The sequence below is a fragment of the Spermophilus citellus genome (assembly GCF_964194105.1).
Source record: "Spermophilus citellus genome assembly, chromosome: 2".
Classification (NCBI taxonomy): domain Eukaryota; kingdom Metazoa; phylum Chordata; class Mammalia; order Rodentia; family Sciuridae; genus Spermophilus; species Spermophilus citellus.
The window spans coordinates 65,054,666-65,077,977 of NC_138183.1; the positions used below are offsets into that span (position 1 = coordinate 65,054,666).

At 34.8% G+C, this 23,312-nt stretch overlaps 1 protein-coding gene across 3 annotated transcripts in view; it reads right to left on the minus strand.

The window, feature by feature from the left end:
• Nucleotides 1-170: 170 nt before the first annotated feature.
• The window catches only part of RIC1 (RIC1 homolog, RAB6A GEF complex partner 1), a 120,779-nt gene continuing 97,637 nt past the window's right edge, over nucleotides 171-23,312 (minus strand). For all 3 annotated transcript variants that reach the window (XM_081263221.1, XM_081263220.1, XM_081263219.1), the window contains exons 13-26: nucleotides 19,837-19,875; nucleotides 19,415-19,525; nucleotides 18,289-18,378; nucleotides 17,360-17,520; nucleotides 16,262-16,400; nucleotides 12,746-12,862; nucleotides 11,557-12,285; nucleotides 9,352-9,510; nucleotides 9,131-9,267; nucleotides 7,083-7,369; nucleotides 6,097-6,288; nucleotides 4,094-4,271; nucleotides 3,755-3,943; nucleotides 171-2,783 (exon numbers count right to left, since the gene is read on the minus strand). In XM_081263221.1, coding sequence (XP_081119347.1) covers nucleotides 2,495-2,783; nucleotides 3,755-3,943; nucleotides 4,094-4,271; nucleotides 6,097-6,288; nucleotides 7,083-7,369; nucleotides 9,131-9,267; nucleotides 9,352-9,510; nucleotides 11,557-12,285; nucleotides 12,746-12,862; nucleotides 16,262-16,400; nucleotides 17,360-17,520; nucleotides 18,289-18,378; nucleotides 19,415-19,525; nucleotides 19,837-19,875 — 2,817 coding nt within the window. In that variant the 3' untranslated portion in view covers nucleotides 171-2,494. The remainder of the gene's footprint in view (nucleotides 2,784-3,754; nucleotides 3,944-4,093; nucleotides 4,272-6,096; nucleotides 6,289-7,082; nucleotides 7,370-9,130; nucleotides 9,268-9,351; nucleotides 9,511-11,556; nucleotides 12,286-12,745; nucleotides 12,863-16,261; nucleotides 16,401-17,359; nucleotides 17,521-18,288; nucleotides 18,379-19,414; nucleotides 19,526-19,836; nucleotides 19,876-23,312) is intronic.

Here is a 23,312-nt window from a genome sequence, read left to right on the forward strand (position 1 = left end):
TCAAGTCATCGTCCCATCTTAATCTGCCCAGTAGTTGGGACTACAGATTTGTGCCACCACACCTGGATCAAAAGAATATTTTTGTTGTTTTAATGTGTGTGTGTGTGTGTGTGTATATATATATACACACACACTTTTTGCTGTAACCTGAGATGATAAATAAACAGAAGTTTGTGTAATAGTTTTATTGCCCTTTGCCAAGTAAAAAATACACATTACAGAAGTAGCAGCTTTAATTACAAGCGAAGGTTGACTCTATCCCCCAATGAGTTCTTGTTTTGGTATCAGCAAATAACTTAATTGTATCCAGTAACCTTTCAAATCACTATACCAAATATTTAAATTCACTGGTTAAAACTATGGCTTAAACAGTTGATATACATAAATCAAACAATACAGCAAAATAAAGTATGAGTTTTTAAAAAGAATTAAGTGGTTATACACCAAACAGAAAATTTTGATAAACTTGCCAATTTTTTTTTTTTTTTTTTGCCCTGGGCTTCCTATTTGTATTAACTGAAAAGTAAATATTTTATAGAAGAAAAGACTCATTTACAGTCTCAACTATGGGAATAACATTAACAGATTGGTGCCCTGCTTTCCAGAATGAGATGAACTCAGCACAGTTTTATTTAGAATATTTGAAAAGATCACAGCTGTTCATAATGGTAAACCATTTTTATTGATTGACTATTCACACCAAACACAAAAGATGCTGGTTCTTCTCCCTAATGGAATAGGACTGAAGAAATTTCAGTTTAGTTTCCTGGTGTGCTGCATGTAATCACACAAAAACATATTCTCTCAAAAGGTTCAGAGGAAAGATGGTTTGAAACAAAGACTTAAATAAAAATAGCACCAGAAGGACCAGGTACCAATTGTCACACACTCCACCTATTCAGGAATTTTATTATGTGAAATTATTGCACTTGTAAAAAAGTAAATGATAGTAAATTACCAAACAATAATTTTAAATGGTTGGTGAATTTTGAAATAAGCAATTTTAAAATGATTTTGAGTTTCCCTTCAAAGGAAATTCAGCTAAGACAACTATTTACTTTTTAAAAACAAGGACAGAGGACCAAGTTTTATTTCTAAATTATAACTGTACTGTGAGAAAAGAGTTTTTTTTTACATAGTGGTACGAATTTGGTCCACATCAAATACATTGTTATTATAAAAATAAACAAGTTTTCATAAAAAATAACGTTGCATTCCTTGTTCAAATTGCACAGTACAAACAAGCTATCTAAATTAATACTGTTATTAAGTAATTACAATTACAGTGGATATGTGTTTAGTCTGAAGCAGCTAAGGGGTATGCAGTTTTGTTTTCATAATGTAAAAAAACCTAAAATTTAAGTCATGTCTAGAAACACATAAAATCTTTTTAAAGTTTACAATGAAGAATGCATTATTTACATACTAATTTTTAGTAGCCGTGATAATACAGGATTCAGCAATCTATTTACATAAAAGCCTATTTTTATTCAATTTACAAAAAAGCAATAAATAAGAAACTACATTAATTTGCACGAAACCTGTTATACTTCATGATCAATGGGACCATTGCTGTTACTTGATGACTGAGCCAATAAATCTGTATTTTTTATGAAGACTGTTTATTTCTTGGAAGAAGAGCGAGCCCAGTTTTTGTTCCAAGTGTATCTATCTATAGTCATGCAGAATCCAGCATAAAACCTTACAAATTATGATACAAGCCTTAAAAAATATGAATAGTGCCTTTGAGTATATTTACATAAGAATATTCACAGAAAAGATACAGTTCTTTGATACAAAATAGTTTAGTGGTATCAGCATAATTGATAAGAACCCCTCACACCTCTGCCCACATTATCTAGTAGGAATCAAGCTTGCTGAAGCAGGCACATTAACTCCCAGATAAATATCTTCCAATTTGGGGATGCGATTTAACAGGCTAGTAAAGCCAAAGAATGTTTCCATCACACTGGCACATATTGTGCAAGGGGAGGCCCTCTACTCAAAAGGACCAATTAGGGAGTCCAGCAGGCTGTACTCAAGGAAGCAAACAGGTAGCTCAAGTACCCAATGAGCTACAGCAAGCACCTCAGCATTTATTTTTTAAAAAGCATTCTACACACGCAGAACCAGAAAACAGAGGCTGTAAGTACTGAAAAAGTATGCTTATCTGGAACAAAACAATCCCATAGTTTAAGAGGCCCCAACCTTTGAATAAAATCAAAATATTCTCATGTACATCTGTATAATTCTCTTTTATTACTTTCCACTGCAGCTTAAAAATTTTTATGAAAGATACTTTATTTGATATCACATTTTTATGGAGTCAAAGATATTTCTTAGAGAAAAAGTTCATTAAAATCTGATAATACTTAACCATAGTCTCTGAGCTGAGTTCTTTCTCCTGTTAAATAATTCAACTAGGTCACAATGTACTCATAGTTGCACACTGCTGCTAATTAATACTGCCTGTCATGATGTTACCTCTATGTTGTTAGGACACAGAACAGTCATAAGTCCCATCCTGAAATGGTTCTTCCTCCTGTGCTCGGGTTGTGTCCTCTTCTTTCCTGCTGACCATACTGCTAACACCAACTTCACTTTGGGGGATGATTCCATGGCTGGAGGAGGCTCTGCTCTCCTCTGCCCGGGGACTGGTCTGTTCAGGAGTCTTACCCACAGCAATTGGCTGGAAGGCATCAGGCTGGATTTGCTCTTCTGTTATCTCACTGAGCTTCTGCAGTTGCGGCTTAATGATGTTTAAAAATGGCTTATATCCAGGGCTAAGTAGAGAGAAAAAACTATTTCTCATCTGCCATATTTCAAAAGACTTGGTAAATCGTTATGGGTGAACTATTAAATATTGATACAATAAGGAAAATAAAAGATTATGAGGGAAAAGAAGGCTTCTTGAGTGCCTTGCCTAGCAGCACAGAGGGAGCTGTACATAGTATAGGCTGAGTCTTACATTCCTGAGCAGTAGGAGCAAGGACTGACATTTAAGGCCATTTTACAACTAAAAATACTTTTATAGTTGAAGGACCATACTACCACTTTAGATTAAAAAAATGACCTTTAGAGAACATAGTATTTGGCAAATAGGAAAACTAGATCTAAATAAGGGAAATAAATAGAACCAAATTCATATATAACTGGTGGCAAAGTTCAAGGTTCTGAACTCTGATCTAATCCTATTTAAAAATCAACACAACTGTAAGTTTTTGTCTTTTCAAACAGATTAATCCAACCATTACATTAACAAAATGGTTGGGTATAGAATGATTATTAAAGAAAGTATCCTTAAAAACGAACATGAGAGGGGCTGGGGTTGTGGCTTAGTGGTAGAGCGCTTGCCTCCCATGTGCAAGGCCCTGGGTTCGCTCCTCAGCACCACATAAAAATAAATATAAATAAATGATAGCATACACCTGCAATCCCAGCAACTCAGGAGACTGAGGCAGGAGGGCTGCAAGTACAAAGCAACTTAGGGGGGCCCTAAGCAACTTAGCAAGGCCCTGTCTCAAAGTAAAAAATAAAAAGAGCTGGAGATGTGGCTTAGTGGTAAAGCACTTTTGGATTCAACATCCAGTACAATAAACAACAATGAAAACAAAAATATATAAGCATTTTTATCCTACTAGCCTGAAAAAATAAAAAAATAAATGTCCAAACTACAACTAAGCCTTAATGTGAAAGAACACATTACCAAAGGTCACCAAAGGAATACAAGAAGCCTGTGGACACCAGCACTTACCAATCTGTAGAGGCCCATCGGTCCACCGCATGCAGCCCTGTCTTTATGTTCTGTAACATTTCTCCATCTACCTCTGAAGATTGTGCAATAACTAAAATCTGATTGATTATTGAGGATTCTCTAAGAATCAAGCCTATTACAATACACCAGTCCAGACATCCTGCCTCCATGAAAATGTGTAGCAAATACCTATAAATGAAGCAGAAGCAAAATATTTATGCTAAAAAGGATCTTCAAGTGTAGAGAAGGCAATGATTATTAGAAAAGTGGCTTCAGTACTCCATTTATACAAATACCCCGAGTAAGCTTTCTGTACTTTCAAATAGCTGAGAAACTCACCTAAGTTGGACTTGGGATTTGTGAGGGCCTTTACTTGCCAGCTCCATGGAGATATGTTCTAGCTCAGATTGAGTCAAACTGAGTGTAGAGAAATTTTCATCCACCATTGTCCAGTCCCCATCCACCATGGAGCTACTTTCAGTTAAGTCTGTGGCTGAACCAATGCTGCATTCATCACCTGATGGAGAATTTCCCAAAGTTATAAACCAGTTTAGTTTAGAAAATGTTTTCCTTTAAATATTAGCTGTTTCTCAGATGTTGATTTCTCCTTAGGATTTTGAAACCAAAACATGAAATCTACTACTAAAATAGCCATGTCATGTGAACAATAATAAATATTTTTTAAAAATCAGTGGAGCAATAGAGCTTGGAACAGAAAGACACACTACCACTAGGAAGTAGTCTTCCTTGTTCCCCAAAAGCCTCTAGCTCAAATTTGACCAAGTCTTTAGGTTCAACTATTTATTTACAGGAAATAGCGGAAACTTAAACCAAACCATGAAGATGCAATCAGCAAAACTCATTTCATGAATAAATCCACAGAAGCAACATTCCTCAATGAATAAATTGCAAGAGGTGGGGGATAATCACTTAAAAATTAAAAACAATCACAATGTTTGAATCTTATTTGGATCTTCATTAAAAACTAAAAATTTGTAACATTTATGAAACAGCTGCGAATCATAATACTTAAAAAAACAAAACAACAAAAACCTCAGAAAATAAGTGTTGGTGAGGATGTGGACAAATTGGAACTCTTAATGCTTGGTGGGAATGTAAAAAGGTATAGTTGCTATGGAAAACTATAGTGATTCCTTAAAAAGTTACAAATAGCATTACCATGTTTCAGTCATCCCATTTCTAAGTATTTACTCCAAAGACTTGAAAGCCAAATCTGGAAGAGAGATTTGTACACCTACATTCACAGCAGCATTATTCACAATAGCCAAAAGGTGGAAGCAATCAATCCAAGTGTCCCTCCATAGATGAATGGACAAACAAAATGGTTCATACATACAGTGGGATATTATTTAGATTTTAAAAGAAAGGAAATTCTGATCATGTACAGCATATTTAAAGTACCCAGAGTAGTCAAATTCATAGAAACAAAATAGAATTAGGTTGCCAGTGGCTATTACTGGAGGGAGGAATTGGGAGTTAACAGTTTTGCAAGACAAAAAGTACTATGGAGAGTGACTGCACAACAGTGTGGATAGAAGTAATCAACACTACTGAACTGTATGCTTAAAAATGGTTAAGATGATAAATTTTATGTGTATTTTACAATTTTAATTAATGGTTGTTATAAGCCTCCTCATGTGGCAGCTCAGGTATCCAAACATTAGGTGAATGCCTAGTCGTCAAAATGATTGCAAAAAGAAAACAAGAAATATCAAACCAATTACTGTTTAAACTCCTGTATTTTATAACCCTTTGCCAAAATAAATTGCTTAAAAACCTCTGTATTTTATCCATTACTGCAGAGCAGAGGTTGGTGTATGTTTTTTGTTAAATATCCAGCCAATAAACAAATGTTCTGAAGGCTAAGAGGCAAAATCAAGGATATTATGAGGAACTTACATACAGAACAAATTCCCACAGGAGTTTGTTGATGAAATTAAAAAAAAAAAAAAGATAATTGTTTTTTTTTTTTTTTTTTTTTGTGTGTGTGTGTGTGTGTGTGTCACACAAGTCTACTTATAATAAAAATGGAATTCTTATGGAGATAACATTTTGCTTACTTGGGGTTAAAAGTTAATGTTTCTTTATCTTATTGCAAAGATTCATCTATTAGTGCTGATCTGTACTGAGATTTTTACCTACTTACATTTATCTAAAATAAGGCAAAATACAATCAAGTTCCTGTCCACCGCTCCAGCAGACACTGACTACTCCTTTAGGATACTGAAAAAAGAGTGACGGTATCTCTCTGAAATGCTACAGCACACATACTTTATTTCCAAAGAAACTGAAGAAGAAGTAGGACTTAAAATGACATTTACCTTTATTAGATAAAGGTAACAAGAAAGCATCTTGCATTTGTGGTCCATGGGATGAAGCTGCGTCTATCTCATGATGAGTGGGGCCAATGTTGCTGAGCCAGCTCTGACTTCGTTGAATATTAGAGATACCAGCATCCATCTCAAGGTTCATAAAAGGGTCAGTTGATTGAGACTTTAACAGCTGCTCTCCCACTGTGGGGTAGGTACAAAAACAAAGAGATGGAGGTGGGGAGAATCCTCAAAGATTTACCCACTGTCATTTCCAATTCAGTTCTTCTACCTTCCCCCACCTGCTCCTCAATACTAAGCAATGCAAAGTCAATTACTATCCTACATTGTTTCATTCATTCAACTAAAAATATGGAATTATAACAAAAGAGAGTGACCATATAAAACATTTAAGTCATATCTATGGTATGTTCTAAGGTCTATGAGAAAGTTCTAAGGTTCTTGCCTTGGTTCGTAAGGTGACACAAAGTTTCCAAATACCATAAAAGTTTTTGTTTAACAGTCCTCCTAAAATGACTTAAACTAAAAAAAGTTATATTTAAATTTTTATTTCACTCAAATATATAGTTTTACTTAGTCTTCTAGTGCAGAATATGACCCAAGATGTCAAAGATGCATTTTTACTATTTTCCTGGAATGAGTTCCATGAGGTAAATCACAAATTACCTTATCTTGAGGTCCATGACTAATCAGTTCCAAAATTCCTTCCCACAATAAGGTAAGTGTGGTAGCATTTACATTCAGCCAGTTCTCAATTTGTTTATAGTTTAAGATAATGGTTAGATTTATGAATTAGACTTAAAGGTCAAAAGACACAGAGATATAGATTCTCCTTTATTTATATCCTTGGCCAAATGGTGAATGTTAACTCAAGATGAAAGTTGGCTTTTATTTGCTTGAGGGTGAAATGAAGACTTCCATGTCAGCTAGAGTAAAATAAAATTCTCCTTATAAAAGTGGCAAGAAGTCTACATTACCTGTACGGTATTTTCCATTTTTGAAAGGAGAACTGATAGAAGAGGCAGGGATGATGGGAAGTGGCCACAGGAAATCTTTGTGGAGTCTCTTGAGGGCTATCACAAAGTTGTCTACCCGGGCAGCTCGGGTACGTTCTTTGCAGAGCCAGCTAATTAGTTCAAAGCCTAGCTGGGCAGCAAAGCAGCCAAGGTCCTTTAACCGCACATCTTCTAAGAGACGCCGAGCATGTCTCCAGAGCATCATGTCAATATACATGTTCTCAGCACATTCACTGTCTTTGCTCCATCTATAAGTGGTAACAGAAGAAAGCTATAAGACAATCTTTATTGGAGGACTTCACATAATTTTATGCAGTAGCATTGATAAAACTGACAAGAAGGTTAGTGATCTATTTATTATTTGACTGAAGAGGAAGAAGATGTGATGATATACCGGAGCATAGCAGGTTCTTAAGACTGATATGTGGAATGAATATATGGACTAGAAGAAACAGGACCAGGAAGCAATAGTGAGTGGTTGAAGGAAAAAAGCAATAAATAAATGCTGTCACTGAGAAGCAGTACAGTGGATCAGTAAAGAACCCAGTCTCTGCAGTAGGACTGTCTGGATTCAGATCTTCACTCTGATTTGTTATGTGTTATATAATTATATAGCAAATCAACACACTGATTTGTTATGTGATTATAACTATATTTGTTTTTTTGAGCCTGTTTCTTCATCTGTACAGTGAGTACCAACCCTTATGGAGCCGTTTTAAGGATTAAAACATTGATGTATGTAAATGTTTAGAACAGCACATAGTGAGCACTTGATACATTATTAACCAATATTTAAATTCAGGGTTTGGCTGAAAAGATACTATTTTCCTGCCAATTGTTTATAGACCTCCATGGCTACATTTTACTTGTATACAGTCCACAATTGTGTGTGTTGGTGGGGAGATTTATGGCCAGTGATAAAAGAGCAATAAAATGCCATGATAAAAGTGTTCAATTTTTCTGTTTAATTAACAACGGAATTGGCATAATTGGGAATGATAAAACTTGGAACCAAGATGAAGAAGATAGAATATATAAAGAAGGGCTGTCAAAAATGTAAAAGTTGGCTATATTATTTGTGGAGATTCAGACTTGTGAAGTTTAAATATTATAATTTTTCCATTTGTTCTGTATTTTGATTGTGGGGAAAAATCCATCTTTATTCATTTCTTATTAAAAAACTTGTAAAAAATGTTCGATAAGTTCTTACTACATTAAAGACAGGTATTGTAGTAAGAATACAAACTACACAAAAGAAAGGATTAGGGAAGAGATAAACAAAAGAACATGTAACAACACAAGAAGGGTTACAAAAGATCTTACATACCAGAGGAAATTCTAATGATTTTATAAGGTTCTGTGTAAGTTCACAGTCACCCTTCTGGAGAACAATAACCTAACTCTGGGTGATGCAGATGTTGGTCTGCAGACCACAATTCCTTTGGCTGTTTAATGACTTCTTCTTACATGAACGTCAAATACATGGGCACAAAATTTTTATTTTTTTGTCAAGAACTATGTAGTTGAAAAGAAGGGTAAAACTACTGATGTTCTGCTTTTGGATTATCTGTGGACTGTCTGGTCCTCTGTCATCAGAGGTAAAGTCAGTAGCATTCAGAACAGATATATCAAGTCCTACTCTAGTACAAAGGCACAGAAATTATACAAAAGTACAAAAATTAACTCTGGAGGAAGGACAAATGGAAGCTTTTTGTGGGGTCTCTATTACTTTTGGGAATGAAAAAAGGATTCACACTCAGAATAAGTAGTTGTTTCCGTAAGATATATAATTTATATAATGATACGTTAATTAACTTACATAATAGTTAATTTAAAAACAGGGTGTATTGGAGACACAATCTCACTAAGTTGCCTAGGCTGGCCTCAAACTTATGATCCTCCTACTTCAAACTCCAAGTCCTTAGGATTATAGACTTAATTCTATAAATGCCTTGAAATGCAGTGTGTCACAGATACCCTAAATCAGTAATGGCTATTTATTCTTTTACCTTTTTCCAGAAGGACCAGATGGCATACTTAGTGTTTTCTGTAAGTTGAATTTACTAGGAGGAACATTTTCAGCTGACTGGGATAAACTGATGCTTCGATTCCTGAAGAACTCGAATCCACCACTTGAACTGGGTTCCTATGATTACAAAGTGCAATAAAGTTAGACAAAGATGCCTTGTAGGTACATGGCATAAAGAAGTTATACAATTTTGCAACTAACCTGAGCTGTAGGTGTGGATGGAGGTGTCTCAGATTCTCCAGAGCCAATGGCTTTAAGAAATCGAATCATGTGTCGACATAGGTCCCACTTGCCTTGTTCCAATGCTGTGTTGAACAGAAGGGTAGCATGTTGCCTACTTACTGCTGGAACTTCCATATTCTACAGAAACAAGCAAGGAAGATAGCATCACTTTCATACATGATTTCGGAACGTTTGAGCACTTCTTTTCTTCACACTAACCTAAACCTGAGGAATGTACCTAAAATACTGTGGGGTACTGTGGGCTTATTTTAACAATAAGATTTAAAGAAGCATTGAAAAGTACCATACAAGGAAAAGTAAAGCAGGTCTCTGCTGCTATAACATAAACTATGATTTCCTAAACTCCCATGACATGTAGATATCTTACATATATTATTTCATTTAGGAATTATTCTGGAGAAAAAATTTCCAATTTCATTACAGAGATTGCTGCAGGTTTAAGGAGTGACCTAGAACAAAATGCCAGCAGCATCTATATATGTATATATTTATATTTAGGCATTACATTAAATTTTATTCAGATTAATGGATCATTCCATTTCAATGATATCATAGAATTAACAATTTAAATTAGGTGTGTTTTGCATGACATTTAAAAATAATATAAACATTGATCAATGTAATATTACAAATGTTTCTCAAACTGTACTTACTGGAGATACAGTAATTGGAAAACTGAAGTCTACTTATTATAATTTAATCAAGAGATTCAATTTCAAGCAGTAAACCTACACCACCACCACCCCCCAAACACACACACCCTTGCTTTATCCCTGGGTACAGTTTTTTTTCTTTTATTTGTTCTTTTTAGATATACATGACAGTAGAGTATATTTTGACATAGTATATATACACAGAGTATAACTTATTCTAAATAGGATCTCATGATTGTACATGATGTGGAATTTCACTGGTCATATATTCATGTGAACATTGAAATGTCTTATTCATTCTACTGTCCTTCCTAATCACATCCCTCCTCCCTTCCCTTCATTCCCCTTTGTCTAATCTAATGAACTATTCCCTCCCCCACTTATTGTGTGTTGTTTATTTTGATCAGTTTCTATAATTCTCCTGTGTTCTTTAGGGCTAGCCAAGGAACCATAGAATCTCACGGCCACTAATCTCTGCTTGACTGTATTCGCTGGTTTTAATCAGCTGTCAAAAAGCAAATAAGCTGATGTAAAATCTGCAGTTCATATCAAGTTTATGGTTAGCTTGTCATCAATGAAAACAACTTTGCAGTAATTTAAATAACCTTAAGTGTAGACTATAAAATACAAGATTTATGTGAATAACAAACTATGAAGCCTATCTGTCAAATATGTAATGAAACAAATTTTCAGAAGTCTCAAAGAATGCATTGTTTTGAGAAAAATCATGTGTGATGAGGGTCATTACTGTGGCAGGCCTGAGTCTCTCCAGCTTGCTATGTGGAGCCAAAAATAGGTGTTGTGTTATAAATGAGGTACAATCAGAATCCCCTTAGCAATTCCACACTATAAGAAAACAAATCTATTATTTGTGGGGAGTTCAGACAAATATGTTAATGTCCAAAACAAAGTTTCTTCACAACGTAGTAGTATTCATTATTATGTAGTATTTTAGTAATCAAACATTATATTTCCTATGTAATATGTACATAGCAATGTTTTACATACAATAAAACATTTCTTCAATCTTATTTAAAATAATACTTGGAATTGATTTGTTTTAGGCTTATATATGAAAACAAAACAAAACAGGATAAAATACCCTTACAATGCTCCTTAATAATACTACAAAAGCTGGGTATGGTGGTGCATGCCTGTAATCCCAGTGGTTCAGGAGGCTGAGGCAGGAGGATTTCTAGTTCAAAGCCAGCCTCAGCAATAGGGAGGTGCTAAACAACTCGGTGAGACCCTGTCTCTAAATAAAATACAAAATAGGGTTGGACATGTGGCTCAGTGGTTGAGTGGCCCTGAGTTCAATCCCTGGTACCAAGAAACAACAACAAAAACAATTAAGAAAAATCTGGCAAGATTGAGTTCTTCAAAATGAAAAATATAAACTGTAAAGAAAATCTGACTATTCCTTAAACATAATCACAGTACCAAAACAGAACATTTTTTTATTCTAAGTTTAAGCATTATTCTTGTATCTTTATAAGAATAGAATTGTTACCTGTAAGATAATAAGGTAAGAGGCAGCTGTGTCCAAATCCTGAGCCATCAAACATTCTTCAAACAAGTCCTTGGGGTTTCCAACAGCTGCAAAAAGGTAATTCCACAGGGCATATTCAGTCTTCCTAGCACAATGCACAACTGTCTGCAGGAAGAGGGGGAACTCGGTGATAAATTTTGCCACAGTGGGAAGTAGTGGGTCGGGAATGGGTTCCCGTGAGGTAGCTTCTTCTTCCAGCACTTCATGGAGCATGAGCTCCAGCACATGAGGGAAGTAAGGTAATGCGGCACAGGATTGAGCCAAGAGCAAGGCTTGTTCCCCGAGGTTCCTGACCAGAAGTTGACGTAGAATGTGGTGGAGGTAGATCTGAGAGGTTCTCTCCACAACACAGAAAGGGAAGAGCACCTCCAGCTGCTCCCTAGCAGTGTTCCGAGTATACAAAGAATCATAGAGTAAAGTGTCATTGACAGCACCAAGGACCAATGCATCTTCAAACAGAACCGCCAATGGATAAATATTGATATGGAAAGGCAGCATGATCCGCTGGGACAAGAAGGAATGGGGCTTGCGGTGATCCCTAGGGAAGAGGGGGAGCCAAACTTTCATCCCTGCACCACCACAGCTCAGCCAGAGGGCTTCCAGAAGGTGACGTTTTTGTTTATTTGCTCTACACGTAGTCCAGACATTTTCAACAGACTGGGCTAGTACAACAGGAGGACAGAACGGCAGCTGGAGAAGGAGACACAAGAATCAGGGTATTTTCCTGTTAAATCTGCAGGTCCTTATTTGTAGCTACTAGTTTTTTTTTTTTTCCCCCAAAATGAGAGTACAATAACTTTGAGAAAACCAAAACAACATAACCAACAACCAAAACAGAGTAACAGTACCCTGCCTTTTAAAGTATATAACTTTAAATCTAAAAAGCAAAAAAACCATAAATTCCACCAAACTATCACTAATTTCCCATTAGTTTTGCAACTAACAATACCTAGGTAATGTCTTGCCTGGAGTTCAGGACATCTTATTGTCATTTGGGGACTTATTCTTCACAAACAGCCTTATTCCCAGGGACTTAAATTTTATATACTTTCTCAGTTTTTAAATCACAATACTCTCTTTTAATTCTTTTATTCCTTCACCCTAATCTCATACCTTTCTCAAGATTTGAAATGACTTTCCCTTTACTCACCAGTTTCCTTTGGTTCGGATTACTGTCCTTCTCCCGGATCTGAGGACCTGACCTGTCCCTCTGCATCATGATGAGCTGCCCTGCAAGGTTCAGCATAATGCTCTCTGCATCACGTGCCTGAAATTTTAGAAAAGAAAAATGGGTTCATACCAATTTATAGTTTTTTTTTGGTGTCCCCCCAATCCATAAGTTATGTAGATGAAACAACCAACAGTATTGATTGAGGTTGTACTAATAAGCTCTGTGGGAATACAAGGAGCTTTCTGGCTAGAGTGGAACAAGGCTAATTAATGAACCATACCAATGAACATAAAATTGAAAGTAGAGCTGAATCTTGGAAAATCTAAGAGAACTTAAGTAGTTCATAAAAAATCAGAGATCATTTTATTATTCTAGCTGGCACTGCTTAAGAAGGCATAAAGGATGAGGTGGGAAAGATTAGAAAACATACATGGGTAGAAGAGAAAGGGTTGGTACTCTGGTTAAAGCATGAAATGTAAATAAAGACATGGAGCTAGGATAGAACAGCTCTAATGGTAAAGTGAGAACAATTTTGCAAGACTAGGGATATTATGAAATTAAAGCTGGAGAGCCACAGATCTTCAAGGGCTTAGAAAGCCAGGTAAAAAAGTAACAGGAAAGAACTCACTATATATGGTTCTCAAAAAGGGAATTAATGAAAAATCTGAGTTAATCAGGATGGATTACTGGGGAGAAGCAGACACCATGGGTGTTGACAGGGATTTTTCTTTGTCTCTTTTATGGACAACTTAATTTTAGAGAGCCTAGCATAATGATTTTCTCTTGAAAATTATGATCCAGTCTAAACAATTATGAATATTAAAGTTTGAGAAGCATTGTCTCAAAGCAAATCTCAGATGAAATCATTTTCACCTCTAAAGAGGAAAAGCATTTTGATTTAAAAACAAAAACCAAAATTTTACTGCTATACTAGGCATGAAAGGTAGAAAAAGAGTGTTGCACCAAACATTATTTCAAGTTACTGAATCTAGGTGAGGTACCACAGAAATTCAGGTTATCACCAACACAAGTTAGAAAAGACAAGTCAGGGGAGGGAAAAAGTATGTTCCTTCACATTCCATTAAACTGAAAGAACCTTGCAACTTTCACGTAGAACTATTGTGAGTGACAACTGGATCAGAGTTGAACATGCCACCATAATAAGCATAAGGGTAAGTTTGGTAAACCGAAGGAAACAGATGAGGCAAAGTATATGGAGGTGAGAGGTAGAGAGCAGAGGGCCATTGTCTGAGCTTTTTAAGGCAAGAAGAAAAATAGGGAAGCACAATAGCACACAAACCAAAACAGGAAAGAATTTCAGGAAGGAAAGAGTGACTATTCACAAGATGTAGGATTATTTCCAAGGCTCTAATGTTTGCTGGCTGGATGAATTTAAGTTGCCAGTATTACCTAGGGTTCAGTAAAGGAAAAAAGTAGAGTACCTCTAAGAGTTAGGTACTTAGTAAAAAGTAGCTAGATGATAGAGGAAAAACATAAATACAAACATGAATCAAGATAGTATGACTGTCGGAACTGGCATATAGTCATATCCCTCAAATACTTCAAAAAGACCCTGAAAATGTTTTACTGAAATGCACTATAATAATGACTAATATTCATAATGACCATCTTAAAATTTAAGATGATAGATTTTACCACTACATTTGACATATTTAATTTAAAAAAAGAACATACTTCTCTCCTCTTTACAAAGTAGACTTCTTTGGGGGGCGGGGGGTCCTGGGGATTGAACTCAGGGGCATTTGCTACTGGGCCACATCCCTAGCCCTATTTTTTTAAAAATATATTTTTGGTTGTACGTAGACACAATACTTCTATTTCATTTATTTATTTTTACGTGGTGCTGAGGATTGAACCCAGTGCCTCACACGTGCCAGGTGTTCTATCGCTGAGCCACAACCCCAGCCCCCTATTTTATATTTTATCTGGAAACTGGGTCTCACTGAGTTGCTTAATGCCTCGCTTTTGCTGTCTGGCTTTGAACTCATGATGCTCCTTCCTCACAGAGTAGATATTATTAGTATTTACTCAATCAGTACTTTTCTATTAAAAATATTATAGGTATATGCAATAGTACTCCCAGGAATCCTTAATGAACTTACAGAACAAGCAGGGGCATCTGTATGCTCAAAATCCTAAATCTGAAGGAACTCAAAACACCATTTCTTAGCCTAAAAACTTCCAGGTGGATGGTTCTCTGTGGGAGTTTCAGGAGCTCAAGAAGCTCACTCTTTCATAAGAGGCTATTTGACTATTGAACAGTTCTCACTGTTATTACTTTTTAAAATCTTTACTACTAAATCAAGACTTTCTTTGCTGTAGTATTCTTGGTCTTCCTCCCACACCAGATATAATCAGTCTCACTTCTGTTATATTTCAACTTACTACTTAATCTGCTCTTCATAAGTTAAGCATCTTCTCTTCAAGAAAGGCCTCTTTTAAGAGGTTAAAATGGTGTATCCAGTACTATTGATACCACTGATTGCCTTCTATATCTGGAATATACAAAGTTCCTGGTTTTTGGCAATACTAAGGATTGAATGTTTTTTTGTACTGGGGATTGAATCGAAGGGCGCTTTGCCAGAATTATATTCCCAGCCCTTTTAATTTTAAGACAGAGTCTTGCTAAGTGGCTTAGAGCCTCACTAAACTGCTGAGGCTGGCCCTGAACTTGTGAGCCTCCTGCCTCAGCCTCCTACTACCATTAACCTAGATCATTATAATGGTCTCCCAACTGCTCTTCCTTCATGCAGTTTTGCCCAATTCATTTCTTTAGTTAGAGCAAACATTATAAAACTTTAAAACACTTTAAACTTGAAGATAAAGTCTAAAGTTATCAATATTATCTATAAGACTCACATTCTCTCACATACCCTATATCCCAGAAATTTTAACTTCCAGAATGTGTAATGTTCTCTTGTCTATAAGCCTTTGTATTACTGTTCCCTCTGCCTGAAATTCTTCCTCTTGCTTAAACAATCTCGACTCATTCTCTAGGTTTCAATTTACATTTTTTTTTTTTTTTTTTTTTTGGTGGTGCTAGGGATTAAACCAAGGGCCTCTGCATGCATGGCAAATACTCAGTTACCTCTCAGTTATACTTCCAGCTGAGGTTTCAATTTAAATGGTACAGAAATCCTCATTGTTCAGACTATATTAGGTTTTTGGTTTATTCTCTCACAGTAACCTATATTTTACTTTTTGATATATATATAATACATACATAAACACAAACATCATAAGACATATATATGTAGATAGATATATTACAAGAACAATTAATTATTCATGTAATTTAATATTGAGCAGAAATCAGGTCTGTTTAATTTGCTACTGTAACCTGGCATATTCATACAAGATACATTCTAAATATTCAATATTTATTTGTTGAACAAATAAATAGTTTCTATGATCAACTTAAAATACTAAAGACTGAGATGTAAACTTCAAGGAGTTTTGATAATGGGATGGTACCTGCTGTGGCATTTTCAAGGTGATTCCATTCTCTGTACTCACTGAGGTCAGAGTGACAGACACTACCAGGAAAGGGTGAGGAATGTAGCGTGACATGGAGACTTCCTGAAGAACTTGAATACCAGCCATAGTATTTGAACTATAAAAACAAAAAGAAACTCTGATAGCTCAACAATGCTAACAATGTTGTTTTGTTTTTCCTTTCTGCTACTATATAGTAGTAGAATTCATGTTTATAAAGACCCCAAAGTTCCTCTCCTCCCTAAATGTCCTTCAAAAATGATTAACAATATTGTCCTTCAATAATGAAAGACCCAAAGAACACATATGGGGAATAAGAGAGGGAGGAAAAAAAAGGGACAAGACTTTGAAGTAAAGGAAAAAACAAAACAACAACTGAGGAAGAATCTGTAAAAATAGAAATATTTAAGGGATAAAAACTGAATGGTTGAGGAAGGATAAAGGTTGAATTACTGAGGTTAATAATATATCTTAATTTTTATGTGTGCATTACCAATTACTGGGCTACTTCAGCAAATACATCCTTCATAGCTTTGTAAATAAATAAGCATACCTCCGAGAACAAAATAAAACTCAAGAGATGTTGTCTAAATGCTGCAAGTTGGACCAGCTGCCAAGAACAATATGAGGCCATTTGTAATAACAGCAGGACTTTTGCTTTATCCTGTTCTAGACTATTATCATCTAGCACAGTGGAAATGAAACTGAGTATGCTAAGTATATGCTTACTGAAGCTGTCAAACCGTGGAATGCCTTCAAATTTCCCAAGTGTCTGGAACTTATTTTCAAGGCTGTGAAAAATTTAGCATTTTAGGGTTTTCCTCAGCTGAAACTAGATTTTTAAAAAATAAATCCAGGAAGATTAGCTGAAGATAGAGCAGGCTATGCTATCACTTTTTTTTTTTTCACAGCTATTACATAAATATTACTAATTAAAACTCCTTGCATTTTTGACTTCTAAAAAAGGGAAACTAAATACAAAGATAGAAAAACTGTTTTGAGGGGGGGAAAAAAAAACCTACAGAGGAAAAACAATAAATAGGAACAGAAAGTGACTTGTCATATACTATAACTTACCCATCAGATTTTCTTTCAATACTGTAAAGGCATATTGAACAGTCTGCTCTAAATACTATTACCATGTCCCGGAAGACACTCAGCAGTAATGTTTCTGCTTGTGTCTTGGTGACATGAGCAAAGGCATTGTCCAGATTTGATGTTCGCAAGTATACTCTGAGCTGCAGAAGAAAATTATAAAAATGAAATGGCTAAATACTTTAGACAAACCGTTTTGTTTTTTTTGGGGGGTGGTGCTGGAGATTGAATTTTGTGCATGTGAGGCAAGCACTCTACCAAATGAGCTATATCCCCAGCCCCCCAAACTGCTTTTTATTTATTTACTTTTTTCAAGTAATAGTTAAAAGACCTAAGAAAGCTTTAATAATAAATGAGTTCTGTTTATATTTTGGCAAGCTAGGCTCATTTTACAGATAAAAGATAAAGTGATCAAAACTGTGAATGCAATATTATGAGACATTCCTATCAGACTTGTATATTTAGATCTAATATAATGAGCCTAGCAGTTTCTCAAAACAATCATAATCAATGTATTAAAAAAACTTATAGAGAGGGGCTGGGTTTTAGTTCAGTGGTAAGAACACTTGCCTAGAACACATAATAATAATAAATAAAATAAAGATATTGTGTCCATCTGTAACTAAAAACAATTTTTAAAAAATCTTATAGGGGATGTCTATGAGATACAATCCTTAGAAAAGGCTATCTTAGAAATCCCATTTGTTACTTAAAAAATTTTAAAAATATAGTAACCTGAAAAATTTAAAATATATTACATGAAAGAATAATCCCATTAGCTAAAATGTTAATTACTAAAAATAAAATATTTTGTTTAGTTTTCAATTGGTTATTTTCTATATAAAATTACATAGTGCTTACTAGGTCTAAAATATAAAGATCTATTATTTCTAAGAGAAAATAAAACCTACCTCTTCTTGATGGTCACTTATATTATAACATGCAAGTACCATAAAATCATTCCACCAGGCTAAACCACCAGTCACAATCATATTTTGCTCCTTAAAAGAAAAATTTAAAAAATATTTTTAATTAAGTTACCAGAAATTACTATAAAGTAACAAAGTATTCTTAGGCAAAGAAAGCTCAAATTATTTCTGCTTTACTCTCTCCCTTGAATTACTCCAGGGACTTTAATAATAACGCTTCATATTCTAAGTTTAAAAATAAATACTTCTGTAAGGAAGCAAATACACTGATGTATCATTTAGCATCATTATTCCACATCCAAGAAACATGGGTTAAAATTCTGGTTTTATCATTCATCAGATGAGCAACACCTGCTTCTCTTTTATCAAATGGTGAATAACAATAATGCCCTGTGTTGAGATAATATACAGAAAGGACCCTAAAATGACTTGACACAAAAAAGCAACTATAAATGCCATTTCCCTTTTTTTGGGGGGTGGGGTGGGGTATTAGGTATTAAATTCAGGAACATTCAACCACACAGCCACATCCCCAGCCCTATTTTGTTTTTTATTTAGAGACAGGGTATCACTAAATTGCTTAGCACTGGGCCTTTGCTGAGGCTGGCTATGAACTGGCAATCCTCCTGCCTCAGCCTCCCGAGCTGCTAGGATTACAGGCATGTGCCATCATGCCCAGCCCATATTCTTCTCTTCTTCCAATTTGATTCTTGCAAAACCCAACTTCATGCACATATGTATGTGTGTCATATATATATATAGTCTACAATTACATCACACAGCTAAGCAGAGAATGATTTCAAAATTTTGTGGAAATTTATTCTCATCACATTTGATGGACACAATATTGAGATTAAATTCTTAAACTAAATAATTATTGTTACTGATCTTAACAAGAATAAAAATTAAGCCATTTCAATACAAGACCCATTATCAAATTATCAAATACTTTATTAAAATCAGCTCACAGATATTATCCAGTATCAGTTTCTCATATATGACTTTCAGTTTTTATAAGTAAATAGTAGTTCACTGTACAGTATAATTATTTTATATTATAGTTCTTCTATACTTTGGGAAATTGGTTTTTAATTTCAAAAAGACTAACCTGAGTAATGTTTCCAAAAAGTTTCCATTTTTTGGTGAGTAAAGAGTAATGTGCAAAACCAAACTTGCCAACCACAGCAATATTTTGTCCAAGTTTATCAATAGCTGAAAACTGTTAAAAAAAAATTAAGAACTCTTTGCAAACTTACACACTTTAATAGGCATAAGTGGTTAATACTATGTAAGGTAAACAGACTTAATAAGTGCTTGCTAAGTGAATTTTACATAAAATGTTAAATTACAAATCCAAATATTTATAGTAACATATGACAAAATTAGATGTTAATACCCTAGCAATGTATAAAAGATCAGGTATTAAAATTTTACTCTTATCAATATACCCACTGAAGGGCTCAATTCCCAGAAAGCCTCTTGCAACAAATGCTATTCAACAAAGTTAACACCAACAAAATAACAACTCACCCGTATAGGCCAATTGCTTTCTAGATAGGTACTGGAAATCTACAGAAAATAACACATCAGTTTGGTAAGATTTATGAATTATATTTAAAATTTAAAGCATTAATTTATCACAATATGAGATTCGGCTTCCCGAGAGTGGCTATTAGTAGTAGAGCACTTGAAATTTACCATTTATATATGAGTCAATATTTCTCATCTCATGTCTTAAACAGCTCCAAATTCTAGACATCAGGTTTTCATCTTTCCCCTTCACAGTGCTTTTTTTTGGGGGGTAGTACTAAACTCAATAAACATAGACCAATGAGTTATTTAGAGAAGCATTCCTGAGAGTAGCCATGAACTGCATAGATGAACAGTTTTGGTTTGCTAATGTGAATAATTTCCACAACCTCATCAAATAAATTACAGCCTCAGCAAGATTTTTGATTTTTAATGGAAATACTTTGATTACATTTATGTTTTTCTGATTAATAAATAATACAAAAATGTACAAAGTACAAAATAAAATTGTTGCTTAGGGACAACTAGTAGTTAGTTTTTAATCTATCCTCTAAACAAACATCTGTAAAAAGGTAAGAGTATGTTTAAGCTACTATTAGTTTCTTGGAATGTTCAACTTAAACTATAAGAACTCTTAATATATATTACAGATACTAAGTTTTTATTTTCAGCATCATTGGTAAATATATTTTCCATGTTATCTGTTTTCCATCTTCGTACATGGTGGTATCCTTGTATCATTGTAACAAAACTATCTGTGGGACATAAACGTGGATTAAGTAAATTCTAGTTCTACTGAGACTCCTATCTTTCTACTGGCCCACTAATTCCGTAGTTTTCATGAGCACTTGTGAGAGTGGAGTGTAAATTAATAGAAAAATAGAACAAAGGGAAGAATCTTCAGCTCCTGTAAAAAAAAAAGCTTCAATTCATTCATATTTAATTTTACTCAGGAAAAAAAAATGATCACAAATTTCAAAAAGAACTCAAAATTAGAAAGCCATGTTTACATGAATCAAATCTAAGAAGACTGTGTAATGTAAAGACAAAATGAAAATCAAGTAAAAACAATGCTGAAACTATATTTAACCTTGATAAAATTTATTCATAAAACTATTTGTTAGGGGGATAGTAGGGGATAGGAAAGGTAGCAGAATACAACAATTACTAATAGGGCATTATGTAAAATTGTGGATGTGTAACCGACGTGATTCTTCAATCTGCATTTGGGGTAAAATTGGGGGTTCATAACCCACTTCAATCTAATGTATGAAATATGATATGTCAAGAGCTTTGTAATGTTGTGAACAACCAATAAAAAAAAGAAAACTATTTGTTAAACTTCTCTTGGCTACTAAATTAACTACATTAAATAGCTGTTAATACATTAGGAAGTTCTTAAACCCCAGTACTGTGTGTGCAAGCCTACTTATAGAATTAAAGATAATTGTGTCATTAATACATGCTAGAAGAATGCTTCACTTGAATCTTAACAAATATGCTACACTGTTCAGTGTAAAATTCACTATGATGAGAAAAATTAGTGCAAAATAATGGTAAACTTGAGGTAATAACATGGTGGTAAAATAAAAATTAAAAGCAATTTTCTTTTTTGCAGAGCTGAGGATTGAATCCAGAGCCTTACACATTTTAGGCAAGTAAAAAAGTACTGAGCTTCATCCTCAGCCCCAGTTGAGAGCACTTTTTATTAGCCTGTAAGTAAAACTCCCTTTCCCCCCTTACAATTAAGAAAAGAACAATGTAATAGATGTACTTGAGTACAATTGCCCCTGTTACCCAAGATGCTAAAAAAAAAAAAAAAAAAAAAATCCTGTAACTACCCAAACTTTGATGTATCACTAGTACTTATGAAACATGTGTGAGAGGGTAATGCACGAGCTGGAATCTCATTGCAAAAGTGGTGTATAACATAAAGTTTCTAATTATGGGAAGTCAAAGTTAAACCTTACCAAATGATTGCACTCCAATGAATATTTTATACATGAAAACAATTTATTATTTTAATTTGAAAAAGTCTAAGAAGTATTGGGCACAGTGGTGTACACCTGTAATTCTTGGGAGGCTGAGGCAGGAGGATCACAAGTTCAAAGCCAGCTTTAGCAATTGAGTGAGGCCCTAAGCAACTCAGCAAGATCCTGTCTGTAAATAAACTATAAAAAGGTCTGGAGATGTGGCTCAGTGGTTAAGCACTCCTGGGTTCAATCCCTGATACCAAAAAAAAAAAAAAAAAAAAAAAAAAAAAAGTCTAAGTAGTACCAAAAATTGCAAATGGTTTATTTTTAAAACTCAAGATATATAAGTTTAAAATGAATGCAGGTATTTGTCTAAAGATATTATAAAATACACTGGAACAAAAACTTGTATTTTCCCTAGTAGGTCACCTTTATTGATCTACGTGTCATCTGAACTCTGAACTCTATACCTAACATGGAGAATAGGAAATGGTAGAAATAAGACGTAGCTAATGAATAATGAAGAAACAGAGGTCAAGAACACATACTCAGAGCTCAAAAGTCATGCCACATCATTGGGAAACTGTGTGCTAAGGTACAGAAAGAATCTTTACCTTTACTGTATGATTTTCCAGTCTCTTTTTTATAATGGGGTGGGGGGTAGTTATTGGACATTTAACGTAGGGCTTCATGCATGCTAGACAAGCACTCTACCACTGAGCTACATATCCCCAGCCTCCAGTTTCTCTTCTCTCTCTCTTTCCCTTTAAAGCCATTCTCTAAAATCCTATGCCTGCCTAGACTACTTTTATAACTGGTGAGACATGGAACCCAGCCTTTTAGCAAATTTGATCTGTGACAAATACCACACCTATTATACTTGATACATATTTCAGGATAGCTAATCATTTGTAAGTAAAACAGCCTTTAAGATCCACAGCTGACATTCCTAACATGGTGTCTGATATACCACTGGTACTACCCACATTTTGTGAAGGTTATTCTTTCCAGGTATTAGAGCCAGTTAACAAAAACCGATAACCTCAGAATACTGGATAATAATTAATGCATCTTTCAGAAATCGTACAAAATACTGAGCATTAAAATAAATGGCATCTGAGAAGAAACATAGCTTAAAACTAGAAGGTTTTCTCCAGGCACGGTGGTGCACGCTTGTAATCCCAGCAGCTCGGGACATTGAGGCAGGAGGATGGAAAATTCAAAGCCAGCCTCAGCAAAACTGAGGTGCTAAGCAACTCAGTGAGACCTTGTCTCTAAATAAAATACAAAATAGGGTTGAGAATGTGGCTCAGTGGTTCAGTGGCCCTGACTTCAATCCTTGGTACCCCCTCCCCCTCAAAAAACCCACAAAAACCAGGTTTTCATTTTTAAAACTTTTCATATTGTGCTCTCATTACTTTCTAAAATTTTAACCATGAAAAATCAGGTCAAATAAGTAAACAAATAAATAAAAGCATGCTTCGCTGCCAGCTATGAACACTG